At 41.0% G+C, this 16,337-nt stretch overlaps 1 protein-coding gene across 1 annotated transcript in view; it reads right to left on the bottom strand.

Moving 5' to 3' along the window:
* Nucleotides 1–12,031, bottom strand: part of CAP2 (cyclase associated actin cytoskeleton regulatory protein 2) — a 69,509-nt gene extending 57,478 nt beyond the window's left edge. Inside the window, exons 1-2 of the mRNA XM_063325874.1 lie at nucleotides 11,874–12,031; nucleotides 508–632 (exon numbers count right to left, since the gene is read on the bottom strand). Of these exons, the coding sequence (XP_063181944.1) occupies nucleotides 508–631 (124 nt within the window). The 5' untranslated portion in view covers nucleotide 632; nucleotides 11,874–12,031. The remainder of the gene's footprint in view (nucleotides 1–507; nucleotides 633–11,873) is intronic.
* Nucleotides 12,032–16,337: the final 4,306 nt, after the last annotated feature.

Raw genomic sequence — 16,337 nt, 5'->3', positions numbered from 1 at the left:
CATGGATGTGCGCCAGCCCTTAACGAGCAAATGCTTATGAACAAACTCATATGATTAACAATATTAAACAATTATATGAAGTAAGTCCGCACTGTGAAATTCAGAAAGCTGGCAAATAAACTCAATGTTTATATTGCTGACCTCTTTAGGAATATTTATGCTGCAAATTTTGGGGATGTCTCATTTCTTCTGCCAATTGGGCTCAAGCAGACATTTTCATCTGGTGAGTTATCTACAACAATATAAATCCTAAAATGGAAAATGCGATAAAGCTTGAAATATGGACAGTATATTTAAGAGACTAGTCAAATCTTGAATCGTCTAGGCTATATTAATTTAGAATTATGCATATGACTAAGCTTGTCACGTGACATTTCTAAATCCATTTTTAAAAATACTTTCTTTTGATATGGAATTCATAAGGGGTGGGATTGCACTCCCTCTTAGAAGACAAACAGGTGCAATTTTTAATAACAGAGAGATGGTACTTCAAAAAACCAGACTTACTTCCATTGACTCCATTAATGGCATCACACTCCATTCCACCAGATCTGTGCGAATCTGAAAATAACGATTCAAGTCGAGTCACTGCTTTCTCCAGTCTCTCCATCAAACCATGAGTCTCTGCCATTCTGAAAAAATCATTAAAGATAGAAACGGTGTTAACCCTTCTGCGTAAAGCCCATGCCTTATTTCATGTTACAATTCAGTTCATCTTGTGGCTTTATCTTTTATCAGCTTTTATGGTAAAACTTTTATTTTCTAAGTATTGTCTTCCTGGCATATAAGCAGTTGCAGGGAAGTAGCTGACATATGGTAACTTGCTTCTGTGTCAACAGAGAATATCATCAGTATTCAGCCCGGGTTTTTCATTGTAAACAGCAGATTCAAACCACTGCTGGCGAAGCTTTGATCAGTCTATATGTGAACAATTTACGGCAAATATATGTGTATGCTCCCAATCAGATATTGAGATAACTGAAATATGTATAAACTTAATTGGCAAAAAATTATGCCTACAATGATTTGCATCAGCTATTTACAGAGGCAAAAATATAGACCCAGCTAATACTTTACCGAAAGACAGACTTTAAGTGTATACCTCCTGATTTTTGAAAAGGTACACTGTGACATTTGCCTCAGTCTTTAATGCTTCGTAGTAAGCCTCAGCCACTTTACTGAAGTCTACACAAGAAGTCAAGAAGGTCTTCTGTTTGTTTTTCTGATATGATTTACCATCACTTAATTTTTTTTCTTACGAAAGTACCTGATGTGAATCAGTGTTTCCCAAGCTTTTTAAATCAAGCACTAATTAACCTTTAGAAAGAAAAAAAATAAAAAAATCCAGGGGCCTGCTTAGGCAGTAGTGCTACAGTGCTTTTGATTTAAAATGAAATAGAAATTAGGTTAAAATTTTTAACAACCCACACTTTACTTTCTTTCCTCACAATGCGGTTATCTGATTTCTTACGTGTGAGGAAGTGTAGGCATTGACATTTTTGAATACTGGCCAATGTCTCAGGGAACACAGTGCTATATACACCTCAGCCTGAGAAATGGTTATATAAGCAAAGACAAAGTGTTGTTTAAATCCCCTATCATTTAATATAACAAGTTTAATGCACATGTTCCTCACTTAAGGTTGTGTTTTATTCTGCTGAGTGACATACAGTAAGGGGAGGTGCGGGGCGGGGGGCAGGAATATGTATGGCTCTCAAATAACATCATCCTTATGAACAGTTCCAGCTCAGCTCCCAGAGTAGGACTCCATCCCCTGCCCAGCCCTGGGGTGTGCAGAAGCGGGGGCAACGGGGGAACTCGTGTCCCCATTTGGGGTGAGCAGGCAGTCAGCGGCTCCCTGGGGTGCCTACTCTGTGGCACTCTGCCACCAGGCACTGATTGCTGTATGGCTTGTAGACTAGAAAGGTTAGCCATACCTGGAACGTATGTGTAAAGGTCTTAGTTCCTAATGAACAGCCTGAGTTCCTAATGAACAGCCTGCTAAAAGTGTGAGTATTTTAGAGACTTCACAGCATAATAGGACATTCCGATAAACTGTGCAATACTATGCAATGCTAGCAACCAAAACAAACAACGCTGCTTTGGGGTGAGTGCCTAAATATTATAATAAAAAAGTAAAGTAATGTGAAAAGAACGGTTTTACACATTAATATTAATAATTCTTAAGAATAAAAAATAATAGTAATAACAGTATTTTTATTTTTTAAATTTAAGCGCGAGAAAATATTAGCTACTAGGACTGTGGAAACACATGCAAAACTCTCGTGCTGAGTCATGTTGCCTGTCAAACAAGGTGGGACCTTCAGACTTTACCCTATAAATATAATGAGGTTTGTGTTTGACCTAAAAGTGAAGCAGAAGATTTTACAGTGAGAAGCACTCGGGACAACCATTCTCATGAGAAAGTTTTGTCTGGAGTTTATGGTTTTTTCCTATTTACATTAAATAAAAGAGCAAACCCCCAAAAAAGGATGACATTAGATAGTGTGCATATAAACACTGCCAAAACTCAGAGGGGCTCTCTGCTTATATTGAAAATGCACACTATTCTGTTTGAAAAATCAATGAATTTTTTTAAAAAAAACACCTTAACTTTTTGTAGGGTTACAAGTAACTTGGCAGGAATGAGATGAAAGTATCAGGAGAGCTTCTAAAATGTGCAAACTTTTGTGAGAATATTAAACCTTTTCTTAAAACAAAAGCACTGTTAATCCTCAAAATTATTATGGACATACCCTGCTACATAAAAGCCTAAAATGGTGTCTAAACCAGTCCAAAGTCAGGCTGGTCTAACATAGCATACTAACAGTCAACTCATTTAATCAGTATTTTAAAGTATATTTCCAGTATAGTACCTGTTAGTCTTTATTTGAAGATACAGTCTGGTAGTGGTTTTTTTTTATTTCTGCCTTAAAATTTTCCATGATTACGTGTACAAATTTTTTTGGAAGACCTGTTACTTTTGGCCTCTTCAGCCTGTGGAAGGACCCAATTGTTTGACTACAAACCCTGCGCACACTGTTTGACCGCACACACTTGGAATCTCACAAATGAACAGAAGTGCATCACGCTTACAATGTTCTACCCAACAAACTGCCCTCTGTAAGATGCCAATGGACATTTTTATGCAACACTTTCCAAATGCAACATAGTCTTTTGTTCACTATATCCTTCACAGCTTTATTCTATTCCCATTAGCTGGAGAACTACAATGTTGTTCTTCCAAAAGCAGGTATCATCAGCAAGGCAATCACAGAATAATATATTGTTATAGTCTTTTTAGACAGAAGTAGGAACCATTTTTACCATAAAATTAGGGAAGCCAGGTTTTCAGTGTTTTCATAAGGAATGTTACACTTCAGAACTTCTCAATCCTTATGTTTACACTGAACCTACTTTTTTACCTATGTACTTATACATTGATGACTACATAGTATTTGTATCTATACTTATATATATGCGTGCACGTAAGTATACACTCAGGTATCCCTGTCATGTATGAAGAAAGTGCAAGTATATTTTTGCCATTACTGCATATAACACAACAAGAGCAAATCAGTTGTACACATTTTACACATTTACACTTCGCTTTACTGTCAGTTGACTAGGTATCTATCTTACAAACAAGACTGGAATTAATATCACTGATGTGAAGACTCCACTGAGCAATGCCATGACAACTCTCTTCATCCATTCTCAATCTAAACATTGACATCTTTGCCCATATTTAGGGATTCACCTATTTGGCTCATATTATGACAACCTTCAGCATTTTCTTGGCCTATATTTAGCTGTTCATCTGATTACTTATCATTCCACACTGCATTCTGCGTGGTCAAACCGACACCACAAAGCCACAGCTGAAAAGGAGTCAGAACTCAAACAGTACAGCTTGACTCTGAAGATAATGCGTGTGTAACATATCATCAGAACTTATATTATAAATAAATAATAAGACTGGTCTACTTACAGTGTCCGACAAAGTCTTTGCATGTCAATGAAAAGTAAAGACAATGTAAATATGTCTATGGGATGTTTCCACTCCCATAAAGCACATTTTTACATCAAGACTGATTTTCTCTCTCATCTCTACTACTTAATTAAAACTTTGATCTTGAAGTGTATTATAGGCTTAATCATGTATCTTTTCCTGGAGTTGATGCTGACCACCTATAAGGAGTTAAAAACAACAGTGCTTCAACTCCCATGTAATCCAGTATCTAGTTGCTCTCTTGATGGAGAAGTACACTGTCCTTCATTGAAAATAAGGTCAACTAAGAGCCAGGAAAGGTGTTAACCCAGATCTACTGGCAATCGTTTAAATGTTGACATTGTAAACTGTCTCTTGTGCACAAAAAATAAGAGGGAGGATCCACAGATCTGCCCTGTTTACTGTTAGTGATATCTTTTTTGGGAGTGCTAAAGGCCCGTGGTAATACTACCATCTGTCGTTTCTTCCCCAAAAGAAGTGAAGCCAAAACCAGGTAGAACAAGGCATGCTGAAGACCAAAAAGCAGATCTCTTTTTAAAGAAAGGCCTTGGGAGATCACTGCTTTTCTCCTCAATTTGACAGCTGTCTCAAAGCACCATTTATCTATTATCAAGGGAAAAAATTTTGTCTGTAGACTAAAATTCCCTGACATACTCATCCCAAACAGCATTCAAACTGGAATCCAAACTATTCCTATTATCAGTGCATATGACTTATGACAGAGGACCACATTGCTCTATCTCAAGAAGAAACAACTTGTAACAAGCCCACAGGGAAGGAAAAGCAGTATAGTAACATAAAGGGAAAAAATAAACATACGATGACTTATCAGGCGTGTAAAATTGGCAGGTTTGAACACAGGAGTGGTGCCATCCTGTAAAGTATATTACTCTGACAAACATCAGCAAGAGAAAGTATAAAGTTCCATGGTTTGATTTACTTCCTAACACTTTTAATTTAGAAGAAAAAGAATCTACTTGGTCTTTTTCCCCTAAGTACTAGTCCTTCCAAATCCATGTAGCATCTGAAAAATTAAGCCAGGTCTCACTCACACTCATCATCTGAGATGCTACAGGTCAGATTTTGCTTTTCCTCTCTATATCAAAAAAGGGCAGATGACTAAAACAGGCAGTAATGTGGCATTTTAATTATACCTAACATTCCTACACTGCTTGGAAAATCACAATCTTATTGAAAGTATAGCAGCCTGCCCATGTGCTTTCTCTCATAGTCTTTTAATAAATTGCTACTGAGATATGAAATAAAATATACAAAAGCCTAGACTGCCAGCTGGTACTATCAGAGAGCCAATCATGAATGTTTTATAGATCCAAAGTAATGTGTCCTCTAAGAGTTCTTCTGTACAATATATATCAATATATTACAAGGGAGGGGAAATGTGTATGCTCCTGAACATGCTCTCCAATTACAAAAGCATCTCAGGGCACTTCATTTCTGAATAACCACACAGAGCTTGAGCCTGAAACGGCTGGCTTTCCTACACTGCCACTCAAACCTATGTACCAACTCCAAGCTGTGTTGAGTGGGCAGTCTTTTTGCTACCCTTGGCATCAGACACAAATTCCTGCTGCCCGTTCTGGTCCAGACAATTAAAACCCACTGGTTTGGGGCCTCAGGGGTTGCTCGTTTCCAGGCAGAGCTCAGAAGTAGCCGGGTACTGGCTGAATGGCTAACAAGGAGCCCCTGAAGCTATTTGGGTTACTACCATAAAAGATTTTGGGTGGAGAATGCAAAGCAAGGGAGTATTGGTTAGAAGAAAGTGTGTGTTGGTAGACGGACAGAAACATTACCTTGTATGGTTTGTGTTTTGTTTCCCATTAGCTGTATGGAAGGAATGTAAACAGAGGCTTGTCAAACTGATGTCAAGTTGGATTAAACCAGAAGACCTCTCAGTAAAGCCCTGTGTGAGGAGAATGATCCAGGGTTCAAATCAGAGCCTTTGGTGACCTTTTTTTCTTGTTTTACCCCTAGATCTGCTACAAGCTCCTTTGGAAGCAGTGGTCTTTTAAGTACAGAATAAAAAAATCTTTTTTTTTCCTAGTAAAAGATACAGTCCTGTATATCTAACAGTATTTGAATTTTGACAACTTGTTCTTGTTGTTGTTGTTGTTAAAATGGACAAGTGTTATACCTGAAATAGCAAAAAGACAAAAATGTCTGTGTGACCTCTGATTTTTGTGGATGGGTATGCCGCTTTGACTGATAAGTTGGTTAGAAGTCTTGGCTGGCTCCAGTATACTCATCATAAAATATTTCTGTCTATAGCTCAATGTGTGTGTTAAAACCACTGATAAGCTACAAATGAGTCCCCCGTTGCTGTGCATAAGAGCTTGCTACCTAAATTATCTTGTCTGTGTTTTTAAAGGGTTATTTTTTATAAGCAAAAAATATTTTTGCATAGAAGAGGAAAAAGCAGGTTCCGGTTGCACCTCTTCCATTTAACCTAAGTTTTTTCCTTTGTCTGGCTTCCTGCTGTTGGTACCACAAAGCAAACGTTTCTGTTCGCATTCTGGCTCTTCCTCTGCTTCTCTCCCTCTCCCAGTGATCAGGCTGCCGTCTACAAAAACATGCAGGAAAGGAATGGAGGCATTTTTGTATCCCATTTATAAGAGATAAATTTTTATCTCTTTTAAAAAAAAAATTTAAAAAATATAAAAAAACTGCTTTGTGAAACAATCCCTATTTTGACAAGAACCCCAAAGACTGTTGACGCATTTTAGATTTCTTATCACATCCCAGTTTAGTCCCATAATTATGGGTGAGCAACGGCACATGTCAAGCTGTGTGTTTACAAGTCCATGCAATAATAGCATGGACTGTGCTTAGGCCTCTGATAATTAAATACGAATTCTTTAAGATATGTCATGTGTTCATGTATGTGCTTAATATCTCCTGGAATATCAGTTAACTTTCTAATTATATGTAAGTTCTATGAAGAGCTCCTATCCCTTGCTGAGTAATTTTCACTGTCTTATCAATTTTGAGATCACAAAGAACAAGTTCATTATTTAATGATATACTGAAGCAGTCAAGACTTGACAGTCTGTGTAAGCATGATTGACTTAAAATAACCAAGGCAACGCAGTTTCTAAGTACATTCTCCTATTCTTTTTATGCTCCCTTTTTATGTCACTGCTGCTCATAGTCTTTTGTCTTGGTTTTATTTTCTTCTCTCCCTCCAATGAAGTGTAAGAGTTTTAGTATCTCTCCAATCAACAGAAACACAATGTTCTTAGCCACCTCATTTACTATGTATTAGCCTGGTGCTTTTCATGTAATCAAGCATCCTGAAGGCCTTACAAGCCGTTTAATTACCTGTCACAAGTCCAATTACTGTATGTAAGCAGGCTGCCTTGCTGAACTGAGAAAATACTGCATGCAAGCATTGATTTTATTAAAGTGCTTCAGTTCAGTTCATAATAACTGAAGAGTAAGGTTCTTTATGCTACAGTTCCAACCAAATTGAATTTGCACTGTCTGAAAGCATAAACTCCACAAAGTACAAATGCTTATGGAGTGTTCCAGTGCTTCTAGGATGTGAAAGGAGACAAGCAGAGGGGGAACGTTAAAACCAAACAGATAGTGTTGCAAGCTCAAAAAACACAAGTTCTGAAATGACTTCTGCAGAAAAGATGAGGCTGTAGAGTTATTCAGTACCAAGGTTCATAACGGTTTTGTTTGCTGTGAGGCTGGCCTTTCACAACATTTCCACACCCTGGTTCTCATGCATATCCATATTATGTCAAAGCCTGAACAGGTGGGCTTGATTTCAGCCATTGGTAGCTCACGTTCTTGCTCTTACCAGAACATCCTGCTGCAATTATGATCTGAGACTCTGATGGTCTCAGGCTCATCGTGGCTGCCCCGCTCAGCCTGCGGCCTGTGGCCCTTCTTCCAGCATGGCAGCAGCCAAGGGGGCTGAAGCAAACTTTTTGCTATTTGAGTACTCCCTTGGCTCTGCAGCTCATTCGTGATCTTTATTGATCACAAAAATTCACAGCCTTCGCCCATCTCCCATTCTAAAATTCAGCCCACTGATTCAGCAATACTGCTAGCATTGTAATGGGTTGTGCCTTTGCTTCTGATTTGGGATGAAATGGGCCACCTGCTACTAAAAAAGACCTTTCTATTTCTTGCGATAACCTGGTTACTACTTAGAGGTCCTGAGTTCTAATGATAATCCACGCAACCTTGCTCACTTACAAGATCTGAGGTGTTTGGCTATTTATCCCTCCTCTGTTTCAGTGTGAGGTATCGTGAAGCCCAGAAAGATCAAACTGGACCCATCCTAGATGCTTATAAAGTTAGCCTTTGCTATGATGGGTGCTTTAGAGGGCACAGAACTGTTAGGTGAATTATTCTGCTGTTTTTTCTCTCAAACAATGATGGATTACACATGGAAATGTAAATCATTCTTTGCATTCCTTCCAAAAAGCAATTAATTATTTAAAGTAATACAAAGCATAACTTCAATGCATAGGATCTGAGCACATCTTCTTGGAAAAATACGACACCATTCAATTATATACTTAAGCATTTACCTTGTCTTTTTATATATGCTACAAAAGCATTAAGCCTTTGATTCCCAGGATACTACTACTGGTATTTTGGATTTTACAAGCAATTTCTTTAGTCTGCTATTCTCTCAAAAATTGTGGGTCAGACAAAGCAATTTCCATTAGCATATACTCAGGAAATTAGTCTCAATGGGACCTTTTTTAGTAACAAAAAGTCCCTGAAATTTGACATAGTCAGAAAATACCTTACATACAACAGTAGCAAGTATGTGTATGGACTAAGGCCATGTCTATGCCATAAGGTCTTGCTAACGTAGTGACAAAGATCACAGAGGTTTAAGAAACCCCAAAACCCATACCCTTGCTGAACTAGCTGAATCAGCGTAATCTCTGCCATAGATCCAGCTGTGCTTATGTGTGCTTTTGTCATTTCAGTGTATACTGCTTAGTAAAGGTGATGACATTCCGGTATGGTTCTAGCTGTCGCATATTCTTGAAGAATAGCTGAGCCTTCAGAGTTCAAAGCATTTCTTATTTGAAGAGTCAGTAAACTGTATCTGCCAAAATTACTCATTTTTCAAAAATATGCGAGCAACTGGAGCTTACTCTGTACCTCAGAAAAATGACAAGTTCTCAATTGCTCCCCCTATTGCAAAAGCCGCACTTAGAATTTTAGAGAAAGCAATTAAAATTATTTTTATATATTTGGGGTGCTTAATCAAGCAAAATCTTTTAACCAGCTCATAATAAAACAGCTGTCTGAATAACTGCAGTAACTTACACCTGCTTTATTGTAGGTGTTTCTTTGTTTTTGCCCCAATAAGCACGATAACTAATGAATGTTATCCTTCACGTAGTAGGCATCCACTGCAACTATTGAGTTTGCTACTGTTGCACATGATGTTAAAACTTGTGCAGAACCACAAAGACTATTTCTTTAACGTATTTGGCAGTTCACCATTTTTCTTGCTAGAGTTCAAACCTCTTACAATGCTATTGTCACTGACAGGCCACAGATTGAAACATGGAAAAATTAACTGACTTGCTCCAGGTAATGTTGCAAGTCAATGTCAAGGCTGGGAGCTGAATACAATTAATCTGGTTTCCAGCCCTTCTTGCTGCCTTCTGCTTCTTTTCCAATACCTGCTAATTCAGATATTATTTTTTTTCCCTTAACTTAGGGCCCTCAATGTATTTTAAATGGTTAATAAAAATTATACACTGGGACTAGAAAAACTAATGATGGGGGAGTTTTAATATACGTAAGCTTAGTACCCTTGCTCCTTATGGTATATTCTCCACTGAAGTGAAAGCCATAGCTGACAAAGAATAATGAAAACATGTCATAGGTTGGTTCTACCGTAATAGTAAATAATGCACATCCTCTTCATTTCTACTTAATTGAGAAAACATATTTTATTCATTACACTTGGAGTTGTGCCTGTCCACTTTTCACATCTGAGCAGCATTCGTTTGAGGGGGAAGAAGGAAATGAATGGTAAGAATATTCTGAAGACTAGCATTTTGGTTATGACCAAGACCTAAAAGAGACATACCACTGTACGTGTCTGGCTTTGCTACAGAAGGTGGGTTGCCTTTGTTCTTGTGCAAACTTGCTCAAAATAAAATCAAGCAGTGTTATGAAATCCCTGTCTTGAAAATGTAGAGGATCAGAAAAAAAGTTTATTATCATTTGCATAATAAGTAATTAAAAGGAAATGCTAGGATAAGATTTTAATAAAATTAGGATATCCAACTCACAGTAATGTCTTAAAGGGCCCGCTTTGAGATACTGTACTGAGTTTCAACTCATTCTGTCTTCTACTTTGCTATTCTAAATAATTTTTAAAGTTACGTTTATGAAGTAGGACTAGTTTCCCCGACTACAGTTTCACAGAACAACAAAACATGGTAGTCCATAAATCATTGCCACTTTGGCCAGGCTTAGAAATAAATTAATGAAAATTTGCAGTATTGATCCCACTCTGCCCCCCTCCTGAACGGACTCCTTCCAACTATTTCCTAACGGACTGGCCTCTGTGTAGGTTTGGAGGTTTTTTTCTGAAAACATTTTCCATCATTGGAAAACAACCACATTAAGGTAATGCATATAAAGAAAGCTTTCTTCCCCAGATGGTCTTTGTTTTTAAGACTGCCCCTACGCGTTATGAAACCTGAATTTTACTTGGTAAAAATCCTCGCTGTTGATCCTGCAATGCTAAGATACAGATCTACAGCAACGCTCGAAGCAAAGGACAGATTTCACATTTTTAGGTGGGGTCACGACAAGTTCTCCTCGGCTGCGGGGGGGCCGTGTCTCTGGGGGAGTGCTCCTTTCAGATGTCAAGTTATCGCAAAATGCAGCATCTCAGCTTCGCAGCTCTTCATCTCTGCCTTCCTCCTGCCCCCTCCGAACGCCGCCTTCTATTTGCAGAATCCCTTATGTATTTTTATAGAAAGGTATATATTCTCTCTTCCACTCCCTCACCCTAGGATGCCGTTTAACCCTTTTCTCTGGGCTAAAACCAGTGGGCGATCAGTCACCCCCGCCACCATACACACCCCCGGCTCCCAGCGCGGGGGGGGCCCGGCACTCGGCGCCCAGATACCCGCCCCCTCACCGAATTAGATCATCTTACGCTGATTAAGAGAGTTCACGACTGGCATCGCTTGACCGAGTCAGGTCTGCATAAACAGGCGGAGGGCGTTTTTAATAACCTGCCTGGATGCGGGGCGGGAGGGGGCCGGGGCACAGCCGAAATCCGACACGCGCACACCCCCCGTTCCCCGGGAGTCAGTCGCGGCGCTGAGCGGGGGCTCGGCGGAGGCGGTGCGGGTTCGGCCCCACAGAGGATCCCTCATCCGCTGTGGTATTTTGCCGGGGTTCCCCCCCACACCCCAGACCCCGCGGTTCTTCGCATGTATCACCGCGGGGGGCTAGGGGGGGAGGCGTTCCCTGGGCAGCCCGGCGCAGGTGACACGGGAAGCTGAGCGGGCTGCGGGCCCTCAGCGCGGCCGCGCCCGCGGGGCCCTGACCCACATAGCGCCCGCGGCTCTGCCCGCTCAACGGACAGACGCCGCCGCCCCGCAGCCCCCGGCCCGACACCGCAGACGTCCCCTCATCGCTGTGACCTCCCCACGCTCCCCCCCGCCTTCCCCAAGATGTCCCCTCCAGGCCCCCGCCGGCAGCAGCGCACCCACAGCCCCGGCCGCGCCGCGCCGCGCCGGGCCCGCCCCAGCCCGCCCGGGGCCCGGGGGGGTGGTGGGGGGTCGGGCCGCTCCCCGCATCCCGCCCCTCCCGCCGCTGCCTGCTCTTGAGTTACCTGTTTTGATGACCCGTGTAGCCTCTTTATTTTTATTTTTTTTTTTTCCCCCTCCTCTCGGCAATGAAAATCCGTGGCCGGTCACTCGCTCCCCCCCTCCCTCGCCTCGCCGCTGCTCTCCCTCCTCCTCCTCCTCCTCTTCCTTCTTCTCCTCCTCCTCCTCCTCCTCCTCCTCAGCGGGAGCCGGTGTCAGTCAGTCAGTCCGTCAGTCACATCAGCTGCCCGGGCAGGCAGGCAGAGAAATGCCCAGCGGCTTCCGGGAGTGCCAAATAAAGACAAGTCCAGAAAAAGAGAAAGGGAGAACGGTGGCAGAGATGGAGAAAGAAAGCAAAAAGTGGGTGGAGTGTGAAAATGGGGAGAGAGAGGGAGAGGGAGAGGGAGAGGGAGAGGTGTCTCTCGGCGGTGGCGGTGCGGCGGCTCGGAGCCTGTGAGGAAATGGCAATGGTGGAGCATCACGGAGGAGCAGGGGAGACCCAAGGCACCCAGGGTAAGGGGCACCCACGGCCACAGGCGTGGTGGCCCCGCGTGCCCATCATCGGGCACAGCTCGGGTGAGCAGGAGGTGAGCCCCCCCACGCCACGCTGGGAAAGGAGAGCGGGGTCGGTGTGGAAACCGGCAGATCCCTCTCGCGGCAGGGGAGGCTGAGGGCAGCCTCACCTACACCCAAAATAGTTAATTGTCTACTCCGACATGGACTAATCTGTACCAGCGCAACCCTTGCCATAGCTGGGCCTGCAGTGAGGTTGTTGCCTTCCTTATGTACGGCCACAAAATCAGGACTTCTCCCAGGAGGTAAACCCTTTTGCCCGGGCCTCCTTTGCCAGGCTCTGTGGGCTTCACACCAGTCCATGCTCCTGGCCAAACGGGAGCACGCCTAATTGCACGCTTTGCAATTATGCGGTGCCCGTCACCATGTGGTCTCAAGGGGCATCTGGTCATCCACCTGAAGTCTGCTTCACCTACAAGTAGCAGATGAGCTGGCTCTCTGCACAGAAGTCTCGGGAGAAGGCCATGAATTCACAGCCTTTAAAGGCACAGTTTGCTCTTGAATGGAAAAATAATTCATTAGTTAGTGATAATAAAAAAGACCACATATATTTTTCAAGTCAATCTTGTGGTTATGCAAAAATCAGTAGCACTTCTCCCTACCAAATACATAGCTTATTTTAGAAGACTTTGAGTTTCATGTCTCATGGTTTGACAACAACATTATAAAATCTGGAGCGCAAGAATTTGTTTTAATTGTGCAGCAGTTAAATGGGGTCTGAGGAAAATCTTATTTTAACAAGGATGCCATAGTTAACAGCAGCTCACAGACCTCACATGCCTAAAGACAGCATTAAGTAAAAAGCAAGCTGACTGCAAGGATCGGTCTGGGATCGAAACTCACTAGTGCAGGCAATGTAATTGGCATCAGAAATTGTAAAAAAATAGTGCCACAGCCTACTGTATGCAGTGAAATGAACTACTTCTCCTTGGCATGTATAAACAGCCAGATGAAAGCAACAGAACAGCACAGGTTTTAAACCAGAGGGTCTTGCCAGACCTTCCAAAAGGGTAAAAGGCAGCATGGAATTGAAGACCTGATTGCAAAAATGCATAGAACACAGAAACTACTTAAGAGAAGTGAGAAAAAAGCCCAGATCTCTTTCTGGAAAGAAAAGCCCAAAAGATTAAGGAACTGTGAAATTACTACATTTAGACTAAAGGGGATGGTCCATATTCATACAGCTCGGAGAGAAAAAAAAATCCCAACACCTCTGCAGTGTCAGTGTGGTAAGTGGAAAGTTTAGGATGATAAATGCAATTGAATTTCTGTAGAATGTCAATTTAATTTGAGAAAAATGCAACACAGGTAATTTACAAAAAGTTTTACAAGCTCTTACTGTAAGAGCACTGTCAAGCACCCCACATCATCCTTTTACATCATAGGTAATGCAGAAAAGAGGGGAAATCCGCTGGGCATTTCCTTTCCAGGGAAAGCCTTATGAGACCACCAAACTGGCAGATGCCCTACATGTCTAAACCAAGTTCCCTATAACACAGCTTCGCTCCCGACTTCTAGTGCTTTCTTCACAAAACAAACGAGTTCTTTTTTTCTCTTCCCCAGGAGAATGTTGGCAAACTTAAAAGGGTAAGACTAAGGTAAAGGGAACAACAAGAAGTAATAAATTCAGTAAGAAGGGGGAAAAGGGAGATTCAGTAATTGTAAAGTGACCTCATAATAAAGAGAAAATCCAGTGGCAAGCAAAGATGTAACACGTAGCACTTGGAAACATTAGAGAAGAAAGCCTTGCAGTTTCTATATAAATAAACGTGATCTTAAAAGGCAGTACTATAAACAACTTAGTAGTTATTAACTCAGGCTGAGCAACAGCCCCCTAAAGAGAAGAAAGGAATGAGAGACGTGCAAATTTTGGACTTTGCAAAATGTTGTATGTGCAAAAATATCGACTAGATAATATGCTATTGTTTCATCCCAGAGCATAGTGTATGGTGTTTAATATAACTTTATAATTTTTTTTTTTCATTTTACTTTTTGACTTTGCTGATGCAGACAATCTGTGCCAAGGCTGGCATGTTTTATTCCCTTTTATAGAAGAATGTATTTCTAAAGTTGTGCAGGGATCCCAAAGTACGTCAGAGGCTGTAGAGGTAGGCTATCAAAATCTCTATAGATTGACAGCATTGTAACCTACTTAGAAGAAAATACTCTGGTGCGTCTTTTATTTGCATACGTGTTTTTTCACAGTAGAAAACTGTTGAAAATGTTAATGCTTACCTTCCCAGTATTTGTTGAAAATGGACTTTCAATGTATATGATTGTAAAATTTCCATGTTGATTTAAGTTGCATCTCAATGATTCATAGATGAGTTTGGAGAAAACCACAAATATTGTTGCTCATTTTCTTTATTTCATTAATTCTATTTTTGCTGGGACAATGCAGAAAATATTAATATGAATTAAAATTGCACAAGCACTTATTGATGTGAAAATAAATTGGAATATCATGTGAAAATCTTGGTAGTGGGACTTGCTAGATCTGCTTAAATAATATTGGAGTTTGTTCAGGACATGTCAAGATGCCTTTTCCTTACCAAATCTGCTGTTTAGTCTACGGAATTTGAACAACAGCATATAGCTAATTAACTAAATGGATCCGTGAAGAGCACTTTGCGGGTGTCTTGTACAGATCAAGTGTCAAGACACGCAGGAGGAAAAAAAGGGAAGATTCTGCCAAAGAAATGGACTGCTTCCCCTCTTTCAAACTAGTGTGAAATAAGGCCGAATCTATCATCCTTCAATCTGACCACCTGTAAAATAAGATTAAGGCAGATTCAAATTACATTTAGTTTCACAGATGTCACTCTACTGCTTTTTTATCTCTTCTCTGTATTCTCTTTTATGCAGTAAGCTCTGGGGGTGTGGACTCTCATTTCATAATTGTACATTAATTAGTTGTATACTTCTCTTTAGGCATGGCAACATAAAAAGTTAAATAATATGCACGTGCTTATCATTAAGTATGTGAGTAATGGCATCCCTGTGTAGCAGAGCACTTAGGCATTCCAGTTGTATTTAAGCAGCTCGTTGCATAGGGGTGGAATTACTCACTTGTTTATAATTCAGTATATGTTTAAGGGCTTTGCTGAATCCAAGGGGAAAATGTCCTGATCTCACAAATACTAGTCTTTGGACTGCTTTTATTAATGGTAGTTTTGCAGTTTAATTCAGTTCTGGTGGAGCTGTTCTTTTGGGAAAGCTACTCAGTGAATATTGTAGGCTTGGGCCTCAGTTCTGCTAAGTATTTACATTGCCTTATCTATTTATTATCATGAGATACAGGCTTCTGTTGTATTTTTGCTAAAAATCCTGTTTTACGCAGTACTGGGTTTTGATACAGATTTTGAATGAAGTTTCATGGTTTTCATTTAATTACGGGCAGAAATTTCCAAGGAACTTTTTGTGAGGATAATGTCACTGAGAATCAAAGGAAGGACAGCGAAATTTTCAAGTGTGTGAGTGTCATGTTATCATGTCACCTTGAACTACTCTTTTGCTATACGTGAAACCAATGGAAGCAATAGTCAAAAGGAATGACAGTGTCTTACTCATTGGCCAACGTTAGTGTTCCTGTTCTAGAAGTGTTAGCGTTTCTGTTTCAGCTTCTTAGTTCTGTTTTGGTCTTTCTTCCAGTCTAGGCTGCAGGCGATCCATGAAGGGACTAGCAGTGTCCTCAAGTTATAGGTCGGTGCCACTAAACAAGTTGAGGTACTGCTTCCAGCTCAGTGGTTGCATATACAGTCCTGCTTTGACAGAGTTTCAGGATAGCTTTACCGTGATGCTGGGCTACCGTTCCAGCCCCAGATGTGAGCTGTGAAGCATTTTAGTAGGATAATTGCAGCTGGTTAAATGTCTATGCTCTTGACCTTGTCATTGTCAGTGCTCTGTAATCCAGCTGT

This window comes from Chroicocephalus ridibundus, chromosome 2 (genome assembly GCF_963924245.1).
Source record: "Chroicocephalus ridibundus chromosome 2, bChrRid1.1, whole genome shotgun sequence".
Taxonomy (NCBI): domain Eukaryota; kingdom Metazoa; phylum Chordata; class Aves; order Charadriiformes; family Laridae; genus Chroicocephalus; species Chroicocephalus ridibundus.
Note: the sequence above shows the minus strand (reverse complement) of the source record. Positions and strands in the feature narration are given on the sequence as shown.